Source organism: Trichosurus vulpecula, chromosome 8 (assembly GCF_011100635.1).
Source record: "Trichosurus vulpecula isolate mTriVul1 chromosome 8, mTriVul1.pri, whole genome shotgun sequence".
NCBI lineage: Eukaryota > Metazoa > Chordata > Mammalia > Diprotodontia > Phalangeridae > Trichosurus > Trichosurus vulpecula.
Genome location: NC_050580.1, coordinates 162,756,115 through 162,771,391, shown reverse-complemented (window position 1 = coordinate 162,771,391; position 15,277 = coordinate 162,756,115). Strand labels below are relative to the sequence as shown.

At 37.4% G+C, this 15,277-nt stretch overlaps 1 protein-coding gene across 1 annotated transcript in view; it reads left to right on the top strand.

Moving 5' to 3' along the window:
• The window catches only part of TEX9 (testis expressed 9), a 53,844-nt gene extending 41,093 nt beyond the window's left edge, over window positions 1–12,751 (top strand). The window contains exons 10-12 of the mRNA XM_036736855.1: window positions 330–464; window positions 8,316–8,450; window positions 12,674–12,751. Of these exons, the coding sequence (XP_036592750.1) occupies window positions 330–464; window positions 8,316–8,450; window positions 12,674–12,751 (348 nt within the window). The remainder of the gene's footprint in view (window positions 1–329; window positions 465–8,315; window positions 8,451–12,673) is intronic.
• The last annotated feature ends 2,526 nt before the right edge of the window (window positions 12,752–15,277 follow it).

The window sequence follows — 15,277 nt, the reverse complement described above, 5'->3', positions numbered from 1 at the left end:
ATGTATATAACATTGTGTAAATATTTAAAAGTATTTATATACTAAAAGACACAAGTTGTCTCAACAAAATGTTATGTAAAGGTTATTTTATTGTATATTCACATATCTTAATATAGATTTCCTTAGCCATGTTTATGTACCAATTTTCTTTACTCCTTTATTGCCTGGGGCTTTTGTATACAAAGCTAGCTACTTTTTTCCTAAGGTAAAGGATGAAAAAAAATGGACAAGAAAAGGGAATGGTGAAATATGAGTCAGATAATCAAAAGAACATACTATATGTTATGTTTGTTATTAATATTCTGTCCTTTTATTGGTTTATCCTATAGGAATTAGACAACAGAAAGAAACTACAAAAACAGGCTTCATCTAGTCAAAGTGCCATAGAAGTTCGCTTGAATAGAGCTCTTGAAGATGTAGAAAAGTATAAACTGGAGTTAAGTAAATTAAAGCAGAGTAACAAGGTATGGTAAAAATGTAATAGTTTTGGTGATAATCACCTTCATTAGCATCTTTATCTTTTATGCAGAATAGACAGCAAAACATTCTTAGAAATTTTAAATTTAAAGAAAAATGCTCTGTATTCTACATAACAAATGTATTCATTGTTTAAAAAGCAATAATCTAACTACAATTAAAATGATAGATAATACAAAGGTCAGTGAAGACATATGATGTAAGTATAAACTGTGTTGAGGCATGTTACCAATAACATGCGTAAGAAGTGGCAAAAGAAACATCTGAAGGCAGTTTGTAAACAGAAAAATTGGTGTACTGGCATAGCAAGAAAGACAGCAGACAGACAACAACCTAAATAGGTTATTGGGCATTGGGAAAGAGGAAAGCCACTGGTATGTTAAATAGCTTTATGCTAAATAGATTTATGAGAAAACTTGGCTAAGAATTACCTGCACTGGTGGAGGAAGTATCCACATTGATGCAATCCATGTATACTTCCAAATATGAAAGAAAAACTATAACTACATATCTTGAATTATATCACAGTGTGGTGGCTGCCCAGTAGTTCAGCAGGTTGTATTCCCTAAATAAAGACCTATATCTCTATGTCAAGCTGAAGAGAAAACCCTGGAGTCTGCTACATCTGTCCTCCAATTTAATATTCTGCCAATGACATAGCTGATGGAACCTGGAGTATTTTGATTGTATTTGCAGTTGACAGAGAATTGGTCATAATTAGTAACATCTTGAAAAATAGAACTAAAATTGAAAATGACCTTGATAAATTGTCCAACATTATGTTCCTGAGATATATTTAATAGGGAGCAAATATATACTTAATTATGAAAAAGTAGATATTTGTAAATAGCAGAACTCCACGATGACATTTTACATGTTGTCTTTTCTCAGGCTTTTCTCATTCTCAAAAGCCATCTTTGATCAATGGCTCAGGCCATACCTACATATATATTTGGATACCAAAAACAATTGGACTTCTTAACTGTCAGATACAATCAAATGCTTTGAGGATCTGTTATTTTGTCAGTGTGTATGCTCTTTACAAAGGAAGATTGTAATCCTTTTGTTTGTAGATGAGTTTGTACAGCAGTTATGGCTAATTAGTGGGAAATGATATGTGGGCAACCATAGGAAAAAAAAGACTTGAGAGTCATGGTGGACCAGCAACAAGCTAATTTAAGCCAATAATAAATTGCTGGTTTTAAAACCCAGTATGGTCATTAGTCTATAATTGGGAAAATGTGATATCTATAGGTAGGGAATTAATTTCTATGTTATAGAATCTAATTAGTATGACATTAGGAGACTTTATTCAGCATTCAAAATTCATTCAGGCATTTATTAAACATCTGCTATATGCCAGGCATTGTGCTAGGCAGTGAAAATACAAAGATGAAAACAAAACAGATCCTGCCCTCAAAGAGCTTACATTCTACTTTGGGGTAAACCGGTACATAAAAAAAGTAAATTAAAAAATAAATATAAGGTCTGCACAGTATTGTTTTATATACTTTAAGAGGACCTCTCATCTTGAAGTACTCATGATGAAAATGAGCATAAAAGATTATCAGCAAGATAACTGCATTTTATGCATCAAAATCTATGGAATAATTAGAAATAGAAAAATTCAACAAAAAAAATGAGATTCACCACACCATATCAACATATATTTTGAGACTTACTTGTTGACTTCAGTGCAAAAGGAAGGATGATGAAAAATATATTGGAAAATATAGTCTGGGATTAAGTAATGAAAGAGGCCAAGCATCTGTAGAGTACTGGGAAGTGTCACTCATATAAGAAGAAAGCTTTCTTCAAGAAGAGAGTCAAAAGATGTTGGATGTAGCAGGCACCACAAAGAATTACAAAAAAAAATGTAATTGATAATATCTTCACAAAGAGGAAAGGAGTAGAGAATACAAAGTCCTTCAGTATAATAGATTCAGTCAGTAGAACAAAAGGCACCCCTGAAAGCCTCCTTCCAATTGGATGTTGCCCACGTGTTAAAATCATATGAGATTTCTTGACAAGTACAACAACCAAGGTAATTTTGTTGAACAAGGCTTCTGATTATCGTTATCAAATGAGGCATAAAAGAGGGTGACATGTGCACCAAGAGTGTTTGCCATTGTCATGGAAATGTCTTACCCAAAGTTCAAATAGAAGAAGGATTATTTACATAAGTGGTGAGGCTCTCTTGTTTGTAAGTGACAGTATGCCAATCACATCCACCCCAGAGCACTACAGGGCTTTCTTGGTGAAAGCCATAACTACCCCAAAATGATCAATTTAACAGTCCTCATGGGAAAAACAGGTAGATGACATTTCTCGTGGTGTGGAGGAAAGAGCTTTAAGATTTTGGACCCAGAAGACCTGGGTTCAAGCCCTGGCTCTGCCAGTTACTACCTATGTGACTTTGGACAGGTCGTTTCACTTGTTTTCTTTTTTGTAAAATGAGAGGGTTGGACTGGATGGCCTCTAAATATGTTATCCAATAAATACTAGATAAAGAAATGTAGTTAGATGACCAAACCACTAATATATTTAGAAATATATATGTATATACACACACACATATACATATATGTATGTATATATATACATGCATATACATACATACATACACACACACACACACACACACACACACACACACACACACACACATATATATATATATATATATATGTATATATATATATATATGTTAGGCAGGTTCTAAAGATGAATAAGGAACCAGAATTGGATAGGAGCAGGAGAGCAGCCTGGATTCCATTTGGGAAATTGTGCAGTGCTTTCAATGATCCCAAACTATTACTCCCTGCCACCAAAGTGTGTTACCGTAGTGAGTAATTTTACAAAAATACTGCTCTAGCCTCTTTGCTAATATTTCATTTACTGTTTCAAAAAATTTTCATACTATTTAATGCTATTCATTATATATTGACCTGTAGTTTTCTTTCTCTGCTCTCTCTCCCCAAATTGGGCAGGAGAACCATATTTGTCTCAGAGAGGGTATTGCATATAGTGCCTTTTTTCTTAATTTCTCTGACTTTTTAGATTAGAGTTACATGTTCTTTTAAATGTTTACTATAATTCACTTGTAAATCTATTTGAATCAGTATCTTTTCCTTAAGAGTTCATCTATAGCTTGCTTTATTTCTTAAAAATTAGGTTGTTTAGATTCTTTATTTTCTGTATTGTGTTAATCTAGGAATTTTATATTTTTTGAAATAATCATCTTTTTATGATTTTCATTATTGTTGGTATATAATAGAATATGCAGTTCCTAATAATTGTCTTGATTTTCTCTCAATTTGTTATTAGTTTCCCCTTCTCATTTTTATTTCGGTAATTCGGTTTTCCTGTCCACTTTTGGAATTGATTAGTAGTTTGTTTTTTTCTTTGAAGAATATAACTTAGTTTTTTTCAGGTCAATAGCCTTTTGGTTTTCAATTTTGTTTCTTTATTCAAAGAATAGTCTGCTCCATTCTGCTGTTCACAAAAAGAAAACTTGGAAGTTCTCAATACAGATGTCTCTGGTTTTTCCCCCCAGAAGCATTAGGGTCAAGCAGGGGTGCCCATTCTCTCCAGTATTATTTAGTTTCAACAGTGTTAGAAATGCTAACAGTAATAGTAATGAGTAAATAAATAGTATAAATAAAAGTAGTAATAAAAGAAAAATAGAGGGTGCAAGTATTGCACAATTTTTCAAGTATAGTTTATCTTACTGCACTTGGGGTACACTATTTGGACAACCATTCATTGTTTGTCTATGTGTACTGACAGACTAACTTAGTTGATGGTCCAGCCATCTAATCAGTCACTCAATAAACATTAAGTGCCTGCTATGCACCAGGCACTGTGCTAAGTTGAGGTTACAAAAAGAGGCAAAAAAGCTCTCAAGGAGCTTGCAGTCTAATAGAGGAGACAACAAGCAATCAAATATGTACAGACAAATGATTTACAGGAGAAATGGGACATAATTAAAGAGAGGGAAGGCACTAGAATTAAGAGGAGTTGGGAAAGGCTTCCTGTAGAAGATGTGGTTTTAGTTGGAATTTAAAGAAAGCCAGGGAAGTCAGTAGGTGGACATGAGGAAGGAGAGCATTCTAGTTATGGGGCTCAGTTAGAGAAAATTTCCACAGCCAAGAGATGGAATGTCATGTTTGTGGAACAGCCCGTGGTCAGTGTCACTGGTTTGAAGAGTATGTGGTAGAAACTAATGTGTAAGAAGACTGGAAAAGTAGGATGGGGCTAGGTCGACTGGGGAACCTGTGGCCTCAAGGCCACATGTGGCCTTCTAGGTCCTCCGGTGCAGTCTTTTGACTCAGTCCAACAAATCCTTTTATTAAGGGGATTTGTTCTGTGAAGTTTGGATTCAGTCAAAGGGCTGTACTTGAGGACCTAGAGGGCCATGTGTGGCCTTGAGGCCACAGGTTCCCCACACCTGGGCTAGGTTATTGGGTTTTGAATGCCAAACAGTGGATTTTGTATTTTGAACCTGGAAGTGATAGGGAGCCACTGGAATTGAGATGGCAGGTGGGTGGTGAGGGGGGAAGGGCTGTGGCATGGTCAGACCTTCACTTTCGTAAAATCACTTTGGTGGCTGAATGGAGGATGAATTGGAGTGGGAAGGTACTTGAGGCAGGTACATCCATTACTGTAGTAATCCAGGGATGAAGCAATGAGACCCTTCACCAGAGTGGTGGCAGTGTCAGAGGAGAGAAAGGGACATATTTGAGAGCTGTTATAAAGGAGAGACCAATAGGACTCAGCCAAAAGTTAGGTATGTGGGATGAGAGACGGTGAGGTGTCAGGGATGGCTCCTCGGTTACATGCCAGAGGGACTGGAGGATGGAGCTGTCCTCGATAGTAATAGGAAAAAGTAGGCGGGTAGAGTGTGAGTCAAATAGGGAAGGTTTGGGGGGAAGAATAATGAATTTAGTTTTGGACATGTTGAGTTTAATATGTCTACCTGACATCCAGTTTGAGATGTCTGAAGGGCATTTGGAGATGTGGGATTGGAGGTCAGCAGAGAGGTTGGGGCAGGATATCAGCTTTCATAGAGATGGTAACTAGAACCACGGGAGCTGTTGAGATCACCAAATGAATCAGTATAGACGGAGAAGAGGGGCCCAGAACAGAATGTCTAAGTCTAAGTCATAATCGAGACAATAAGTATGCCCCCTCCTCTTAGTTTTTCCTGTGTGGATTACTAAGCCAATCTCTTTTGAGTAGCCATGAATCTGTCTCACTGAGGAAGACTGGAAATGTTCTTGATACAATCAGCATTATGCCACGTGCAGGCAAGAGCAGTTGATAAGTTCAAATAAAACTTCACTATCTAGAAGGAAACCTTCTTTCATGAGAAATTGCATAGAATATCTTTCGTTATACTGGCAAGCACTCTGGGCAAGCAGGCCTCCTATTTTATGCCTTACTTGATGTTGATACTCAGAAAATTATTGAACAAAATTACCTCCGTGCTTCCATCTATTAAAGAATCTAAAAATATTCATAGAAAACAGAGTTTGTGAATATCAGCTTGGCAGTTTTGTGAAAGATGGATTGGAGAAGGGAATGGCTAGTGGAGGACCAGTTAGGAGGCTATCTCAGTAGGCTGGGATTTTGATAACGAGTGGTGGCTTTGTGATGAGACAGATGTGGAGACAGAAGCAACTTGAAAATTGGTTGGAAATGGGGGAAGCAGATGAAGAATGAAGAGTCAAGGACGACTCCCAGAGTCACAAACCTGAAAGGTTGGAAAGATGTTGTTGCCTTCAACAGAAATAGAAATATTGATGTTTTCTCAGTTGCTTGACTTCGGTAACAATATTTCTAGTGGTTTGCAGTCTTCTCCTCTTTAAAATATCTTAAAAATTGATCGCTGAGTATATTTATATGTATATCTAATCCAGTTAGATTGAGAGTTTGGTTCCTGGATAAGACATTTCCCAATTCCATGGCCACGCCCCTATCTCTTATCAAATATCTTTCAAATAAATACACATAACAAAGGATTGAGTTCAGTTCACAACAACCAATACTATGAAAACAGCTTAAATCACATACTCAAACAAGGATATCATTTTGTTTGCCAAGGATAGGGTACCTTGTTTATTAAAATTCTTCATGTTGGGATTGGTTTTTATATATATATATACACATATATATATATATACACACACACACACACACATACATATTTCTATATATATATATACACACACACATACATATATATATACATATATATACACATACATATATATACTATTATTAATATATGGATTTTGGTTATCTACTTTCAAATTACCATGTAATAGGGTCTGGTTTTCTACATATAGTTAAGACGTGACTTGATGGAACAAATGAGTGAAAAAACCCTTCAGTTTATTATGGCTAACATGAAGAAGTCCTTTTAAACAAGAATTAAATTTCTTGGATATTTAAAATTGCTTTTTGCTGGAGAAATGCTTATTTATGTCTATTATAACTAGATTTATATATTAAGTTTTCAGTTAATTCTGTGTGCCATATTTCTCACCTAGATTAGAAAGGGCTATTTAAATTAAGTATATAGTTTAAATGGTTTGTGGTTACATGTGTTAGAGGAAAAAAACTGACAGACTGGGGAAAGTACCTGTGAGAATTAGGAAGTTATGTACTCGTGAAAAGAGTGCTGAGGCTGCGCCACTGTCGTCAGATACAATTGAATGCTTCAGGGATCTGTTATTCTCGGTGAGGATGCTTCCTACGAGGGCAGGTTGTAATCCTCTTGTGCCTCAGTAGATGAGTTTACAGAGTAATTATGACTAAAAAATTCATTAACTTGTAGGCAGCGTGGTGCTGAGCTCCTGTGAATTTAGTCTGGTCCTCAGACAGCTGACCCATAATTTATCAGATAAATGAAGATGATAAAGACTATGGACAAACTTTATCTTAAGTAAGATCAGAAGTGGCAGCATACCATCTTATAAAACACATTGAGTTTAGATATGGGGTTCTTAACCTTTTTTGAGTCATGGACCCTTTTAGCTGTCTAGTGAAGCCAATAAACCTCTTCTCAGAGTAATGTCTTTAAATGATTAAAGGAAATGCTAAATGTTAGTTGAGGCTAGTGAAAATAAAAATGTAATTTCTTTCCCCATCCAAGTTCGTGAATCCCCTGAAATCTACCCATGTGCCTCAGTTTAATAACTCTAGTTTGAAGATTTAGTTTAGAAAGGTTTTGTAATGTTGGAGCAGTCTACTAATATCTATAGATATTTGATCATTTTGTTGAAATTCTACCTTAAGCTAGGTTAGGGGCCTATTTAGATCACTTCCAGGTCTCTTGATTCTATGATTCTTGTTATATTGCTCAGGAAGAGATAATTTCTTGGGATGAAATCCTTATCTAAAATATAAAAATCAAAAAGAAGAAAATCACATTCTTAAAAATCAAGTGGACTGTTTCAAAACTTCTACTTTTTGGTTCAGATATAGTGGCAGTCTTTCAATTTTTTTGTTCAAATATTTTGTCAAGTATGGAATAGCTATGTGCGATGCACAGAGTGTTGGGCCCAGTCAGGAAGACTTGAGTTCAAAGTGTGGCCTCAGAAACTTCTAGCCATGTGACCCTGGACAAGTCACTTAACTTGTTGGCCTCAGTTTCCTTAACTGTAAAGTGGGGATAATCATAGCACCTACCTTCCAACGTTGTTATAAGGATCAAATGTGATTTGTAAAGCCCTTAGCAGAATGCCTGGCACATAGTAGAAACTTAATAAATGCTTGTTTCCTTCCACTGAAATCAGTAAGTCATGGAACTAATTTTTTCTGCTCTGTTATAGGACTTAGAAAATGAAGAACAAAAGAAAATTGAAGAATTAAAAACAGAAAACAAGAAGCTAGAAAAACAGAAAGGAGAGCTGATGACAGGTTTCAAAAAACAGCTTAAATTAATTGATATTTTAAAAAGACAAAAGGTAAGCTTATTCTGAAAATTAATCATAGATAACATAACAATGCTTTTAAGAACATTTTCTTTATCACTGAAGAATTTTTTTGCCTTTTAGATACTTGATTATATTTCTCTTAATGTAATTTTCACATACCAGATTTTGTCATCATCATCACGTTTGATTAGAGAGGGAGGGAATAAGCATTTATATAGAATCTGTGATGTACCAGGCTCTGTGCTTAGCTCTTTCACAAATATTTTGTTTGATCCTCATGACCACCTTGCAAAGTAGATACTATTATTATCCCTATTTTAAGGTTGAGGAAACTGAGGCAAGCGGAGGCAAAATGCTTGCTTAGGACCACACAGCTAGTAAGTGTATGAGGCTGGAGGTCATGCTGACTGCATGCCCCACACTCTCCACTGGGTCACCATTGCCTCTGAGTACCTTGATATATGCATAAAATTGAGCCAGATGTTATAGAAGATGAGCATAGAAAATGTAGCATGGACACTCTGCAACTTAAAAACACCATATGCACAGCCTAGTGGAGAGAAGGCCATCCCCGGAGTCAAGACCGCCTCATTTCTAATCTCTGTCCCTGACAGAGCAGCTGGGTGACTGTGGGCACATCACTTAAAGTCTCGTTGTCCCAAGCACCTCTCTAAAACAGAAGATAGAGATGACTTGCTACTCATAAGTGGAAGAGAATTTCTATAAACTGATGAAATCATAGACTTGGATGAAAAAAGCAGGAAAGAATCTTTTGTCAGACACTTGTCACATGTGAGGCGCTGTGCTATGCACTAGGGATATAAAGTTGAGAAACAATAGTCTGCCCTCAGTACTCTCTGCTGGGAAGATTTGTCATGTGCACAAATACATATGGGACAAGGAGGTGTGTGAGAGGGAAAAGGGAAAAATGAAGACCCAGTATGTTCTGGGAAAATTGGAATAAGGAGAGAGTACTTTCAGCTCAGATTCTGATCGGGGAAGGCTTCAGGGTTGAGGAGGCAACTAAGGAAAGAAAGAATTTGAACAGGTCCTGAAAAGGGAGTGGATGGCAGGCCTGACAGAATGGCCTACAGGAAGGAGTGCATGGAGTCCAAAGAACAGCACTGCTTCTATGGCAAAGGGCATTCCTAGGCCTATGCAATAGAACTTTGGGAAGGCAACTTGTTAGTGAGTTTGAACAGGCTTTTCTATTACCTCCTTTAATTTACACTTCATTCATTTGAAAGATATGATCATTTACAAGGGGTTTGGGCTAAAATTTACCTTTTCACTATATATGGGGAAAGGGTTTTTTGTTTTGTTTTGTTTTTCTGGTTTATTTATTTAATATTTTTAGTTTTCAGCATTGATTTTCACAACAGTTTGAATTACAAATTTTCTCCCCATTTCTGCCCTCCCCCCCACTCCAAGATGGCATATATTCTGATTGCCCCATTCTCCAGTCAGCCCTCCTGTCACCACACTACCCCCCATCCCCTTTTCCCTTAATTTCTTGTAGGGCAAGATATATTTCTATGCCCCATTGCCTATATATCTTATTTCCCAGTTGCATGCAAAAACAACTTTTTTTTGAACATGTTTTTAAAACTCCCCTCCCCACCCACCCTCCCTGAGAAGGCAAGCAATTCAACATAGGCCACATGTGTATCATTATGTAAAACCCTTCCACAATACTCATGTTGTGAAAGACTAACTATATTTTGCTCCTTCCTATCCTATCCCCCTTTGTTCAGTTTTCTCCCTTGACCCCGTCCCTTTTCAAAAATGTTTGCTTTAGATTACCTCCTCCCCTATCTGCCCTCCCTTCTGTCATCCCCCCCTTTTTTTCTTCTTCCTCCTGTTTTCCTGTGGGGTAAGATGCATTAGCTGAGTGTGTATGTTATTCCTTCCTCAGCTCAGATTCGATGAGAGCAAGATTGACTCATTCCCCCTCACCTGCCCCCTCTTCCCTTCCTACAGAACTGCTTTTTCTTGCCATTTTTATGTGAGATAATTTACCCCATTCTATCTCTCCCTTTCTCCCTCTCTCAATATATTCCTCTCTCATCCCTTAATTTGATTTTATTTTTTTAGATATCATCCCTTCATATTCAACTCACCCTGTGCCCTCTGTCTATATATGTGTATATATATATATATATACATATATATATATATGTATGTATATATATATGTGTATATGTGTGTGTGTGTGTGTATTCCCTTCAGCCACCCTAATACTGAGGTCTCATGAATTATACACATCATCTTTCCATGTAGGAATATAAACAAAACAGTTCAACTTTAGGAAGTCCCTTATGATTCCTCTTTCTTGTTTACCTTTTCATGCTTCTCTTGATTCTTGTGCATGAAAGTCAAATTTTCTGTTCAGCTCTGGTCTTTTCACTGAGAAAGCTTGAAAGTCCTCTGTTTTATTGAAAATCCATATTTTGCCTTGGAGCATGATACTCAGTTTTGCTGGGTAGGTGATTCTAGGTTTTAATCCTAGCTCCATTGACCTCCAGAATATCATATTCCAAGCCCTTCGATCTCTTAATGTAGAAGCTGCCAGATCTTGGGTTATTCTGATTGTGTTTCCACAATACTCAAATTGTTTCTTTCTGGCTGCTTGCAGTATTTTCTCCTTGATCTAGGTTGCTCTGGAATTTGGCGACAATATTCCTAGGATGTTTCTTTTTGGGATCTATTTGAGGAGGCGATCGGTGGATTATTTCAATTTCTACTTTGCCCTGTGGCTCTAGAATATCAGGGCAGTTCTCCTTGATAATTTCTTGAAAGATGATATCTAGGCTCTTGTTTTGATCATGGCTTTCAGGTAGTCCAGTAATTTTTAAATTATCTCTTCTGGATCTATTTTCCAGGTCAGTGGTTTTTCCAATGAGATATTTGACATTGTCTTCCATTTTTTCATTCCTTTGGTTCTGTTTTATAGTATCTTGATTTCTCATAAAGTCACTAGCTTCCACTTGCTCCAGTCTAATTTTTAAGGTAGTATTTTCTTCAGTGGTCTGTTGGACCTCCTTTACCATTTGGCTAATTCTGCCTTTCAAGGCATTCTTCTCCTCATTGGCTTTTTGGAGCTCTTTTGCCATTTGAGTTAGTCTATTTTTTAAGGTGTTGTTTTCTTCAGTGTATTTTTCAGTATTTTTTTGGGTCTCCTTTAGCAAGTCATTGACTTGTTTTTCATGGTTTTCTTGCATCCTTCTCATTTCTCATCCCAATTTTTCTTCTACTTCTCTAACTTGCTTTTCCAAATCCTTTTTGAGCTCTTCCATGGCCTGGGACCAGTTCATGTTTTTCTTGGAGGCTTTTGGTGTAGGCCCTTGCACTTTGTTGAGTTCTTTAGGCTGTATGTTTTGGTCTTCTTTGTCACCAAAGAAAGAATCCAAAGTCTGAGACTGAGTCTGGGTGTGTTTTCACTGCCTGGCCATACTCCCAACCAACTCACTTGACCCTTGAGTTTTTCAGCGGGTTATGACTGCTTGTAGACTAAAGAGTTCTATCTTCCACGTTGGGGGGGGATGTGCCGGCTCTGCCACACCAGCACTCCTCCTTCCCCAAGAACCCCCAGCCCAGACTGGGCTTAGATCTTCAGCAGGCTGTGCACTCCTGCTCTGATCCGCCACTTAATTCCTCCCACCACGTGGGCCTGTGGTCTGAAGCAACTGCAGCTGTAGCTGCCCCACCTCCGCTGCCCCGGGGGCAGTGGCCGAACTGCAAACTCCTTCCACTCCCACAGCTTTTCCCACTAACCTTCTCCGCTGTCTTTGGTGTTTGTGGGTTGAGAAGTCTGGTAACTGCTACAGCTCACTGATTCAGGGCCCTAGGGTACGCTCTGCCCAGCTTCTGGTCTGGTTGATCCACGCCGCCCATGCTGGGCTCTGCTCCGCTCCCAGCTCCGAGTGGGATAGACCTCACCCAGAGACCATCCAGGCTGTCCTGGGCTGGAGCCCTGCTTCCCTCTGCTGTTTTGTGGGTTCTGCAGTTCTAGAATTGGTTCAGAGCCATTTTTATAGGTTTTTGGAGGGACTCGGAGGGGAACTCATGCTAGTCCCTGCTTTCCAGCTGCCATCTTGGCTCCACCCCCCTAGTTGTTATTTTTAAAAGCATAATTCAAAAATTGCTTTCTTTGATGTTATTTATAGTTTATTTTTATATTGAACATATTTCAAATTACTCTGTGATCTACTCATTCCTAATTGCTACTAAATTAAACAATATTTATTTAACAGATGCATATTGAAGCTGCTAAGATGCTGTCTTTCACTGAAGAGGAATTTATGAAGGCACTTGAATGGGGAAATAAATAAACTTAATAGATCCCAAATACTTCCTCCCTCCCCCAAATCCTCCCTACAAGGAAATTCTGTGTGCCTGATAAATTGGAAGTATTTGACTTTATTTGTGAGTTTGAATATTAAAATATTTTCAATAATCCAGTGGATTTTATGGGTGGATTATGTAAAAGCTACATAATTCACATGCGAAAAATGATAGTTTCTGATAGAGAATTCTAAAGTTCCCTTAGATTTTGTTAGTTATTAGATTATTTTATACAAAATTTACATAGCACAGAAAAGATTTATCACTACATAAAATATACTTTAAGGATTGTGTTATTGCTCAGACATGCAGAGATATTATAAGCACATTAGCTCATTTTGATACTTTCAGTTCTTAAAGGTACTAGTGATCATTTTCTTTCAACACCTTGATTTTTAAATTATAATAGTTACAAGTAAGTTACAAAGAAGTTTATCAATGAACCTCAAGCTAGTCCATCTGTGAATTACGGCACTTATTTGAATTTCTAACTTATTTTAACATCTCAATAAAAATACAAATTTCTCACGTTTATGCAATGGAGAGAACTTCTCTCAGTCTAATGAGTGCTACTAGTTAACTTGATGAGATCACAGAGCAGAGGCCTTTGTCAGAAGGGAGGTATCTTCCATGGAGCCAGACTTGGACCATTGCCCCTTAGTGAGAAGACACAGTGAATTCCACAGATTGGTTCCCAGTAGCTGGGACTGCCTCTTGATGGTTGTCTAAGGTGCAGGAGAATAGACTTTTTTACAGGAATTGCCTCTCCTGTGGGTCTCTCAAGAGAGAACTGTAGACTGGTCCACCCATAAGTGCCCTTTTCATGCAATTTCTCTCCTTGGAGTTCCAGACCAGAATATAGTGGAGGAAGGAATTTCTTCTCCTCTCTCCTTCCCACCTCCCCCTGAGCAGTGTCAACTTGTAGCAGAAGAACATGGCAGTGAGAGACAGGTGTGTTTGCTGCATTCAGCATAAGAGGGAAGATCCCTGAATGCCAGTCTCCCTTGTAGAGGATTTTTAATTCCCCAGGCAGCAATCTAGAGAAAGTAGATTTCCTGACAAGCAACAGGTTTGACAGTTTCATACACAGCCTCAAGTTCATGAGTTTGAATTCTAGAATTAATGAGTTGAGTGACAGGTACCAGAGAAATATTTCCATAATGGCACCCTTTCCAGAGAAGAGGCCCACCAATAGGAGCATCCTGTAGTTAAAGGACTAAAGCCCTGCCATAAAGGGTGATGAGAACTGGACCTTGCCCATATTCTGTAATCGTGCTTTAAGTTCCTTGGATGGTGAAGGTTTGTGGAGAATGGGGTAAGTTTGTTTGCTGTAAAGTATATCTACCATCTACGGGAGTATAATTTCATCTCTTTGAGCATTTTACATTTCTATTTTTTAATGTTTTATGTTTCTTGTGTCTGTGCCTATGACTCCTTTGCTTCACATGCATTTTCTGTGTTCGGTGAAATAAAAGTTTTTTAAAAACCCTATACCCCTAATTGTCCATTGAATATTTTTGTGTGATGGGACTTAGAGAGATCTAAACATAAGTCATAACTAAGCTTGTTTTAGAGGATTTTTTGGTGGTTGATTCTGGAGTAGGGTTAGAAACAGAAGAATTTGAAGCCTCTGCAGTTAGGCTCCCCCAGATTGAACACAGTTCATGTGAGGCCAGAGCCTTTGGAGACCCCTGGGCTACAGGTGACGTTTACAGAGTTAACTACTCCTCCAGAATTGCAGGTTACCTGGGGGAAATCTAATGAAATCATGAACTCATGAAGAACTCCAATTTGAAACACGTCACCCAGCAAGACCGCTTTTAAAGAAAATCAGTCACAAATATTTATTTATTGGTAATAATGTAAGGACAACGCTAAGCAAAAAATATAATAGGTTCAAGAATAAGGAAGGTGAGATATAAAGGAAATCCATAAATTTCTATACAGAAATAACAAAACCAGGATATATGAGATACCATCCCCAAAAGCCAACAAAATATATAAAATATCTGGTAATCAATCTATCAAGACACTCAAGACAAATACAATTATAAAACACTTTATAGAAACGAAGCCAAATAATGGGTAGAATTTTAATTGATCATGGTTGGACTGTAATAATATAACTGATGAAGGTACCTAAGTTAATTTGAAAAATTTAGAATTACATCAGTCTACTGAGGGTGTACTTTGTAGAGTCAGACAAAATAAAATTCACCTTGAGAAAACAAAATGTACAGAATTGAAAAAGAAATAGTACACATTGAGACCTCAAACTATTATTATAAATCAGTAATCATAAGAATTACTTGCTACTGGTTGAAAAACAGAAAAGTAGACCCATAGAACACATGACCTAAGTAAGAATCTTAGCCCCCATGTTTGATAATCACAAAAGCATAAATTACTTGGAAGAAAGACTAAAGTTCTGGAAAAACTGGTAAGCAGTTTTGACAGAGCAGCATTTTATTCCACATAATACTTTCCAAATGGATATGTAACCTAAATATGAA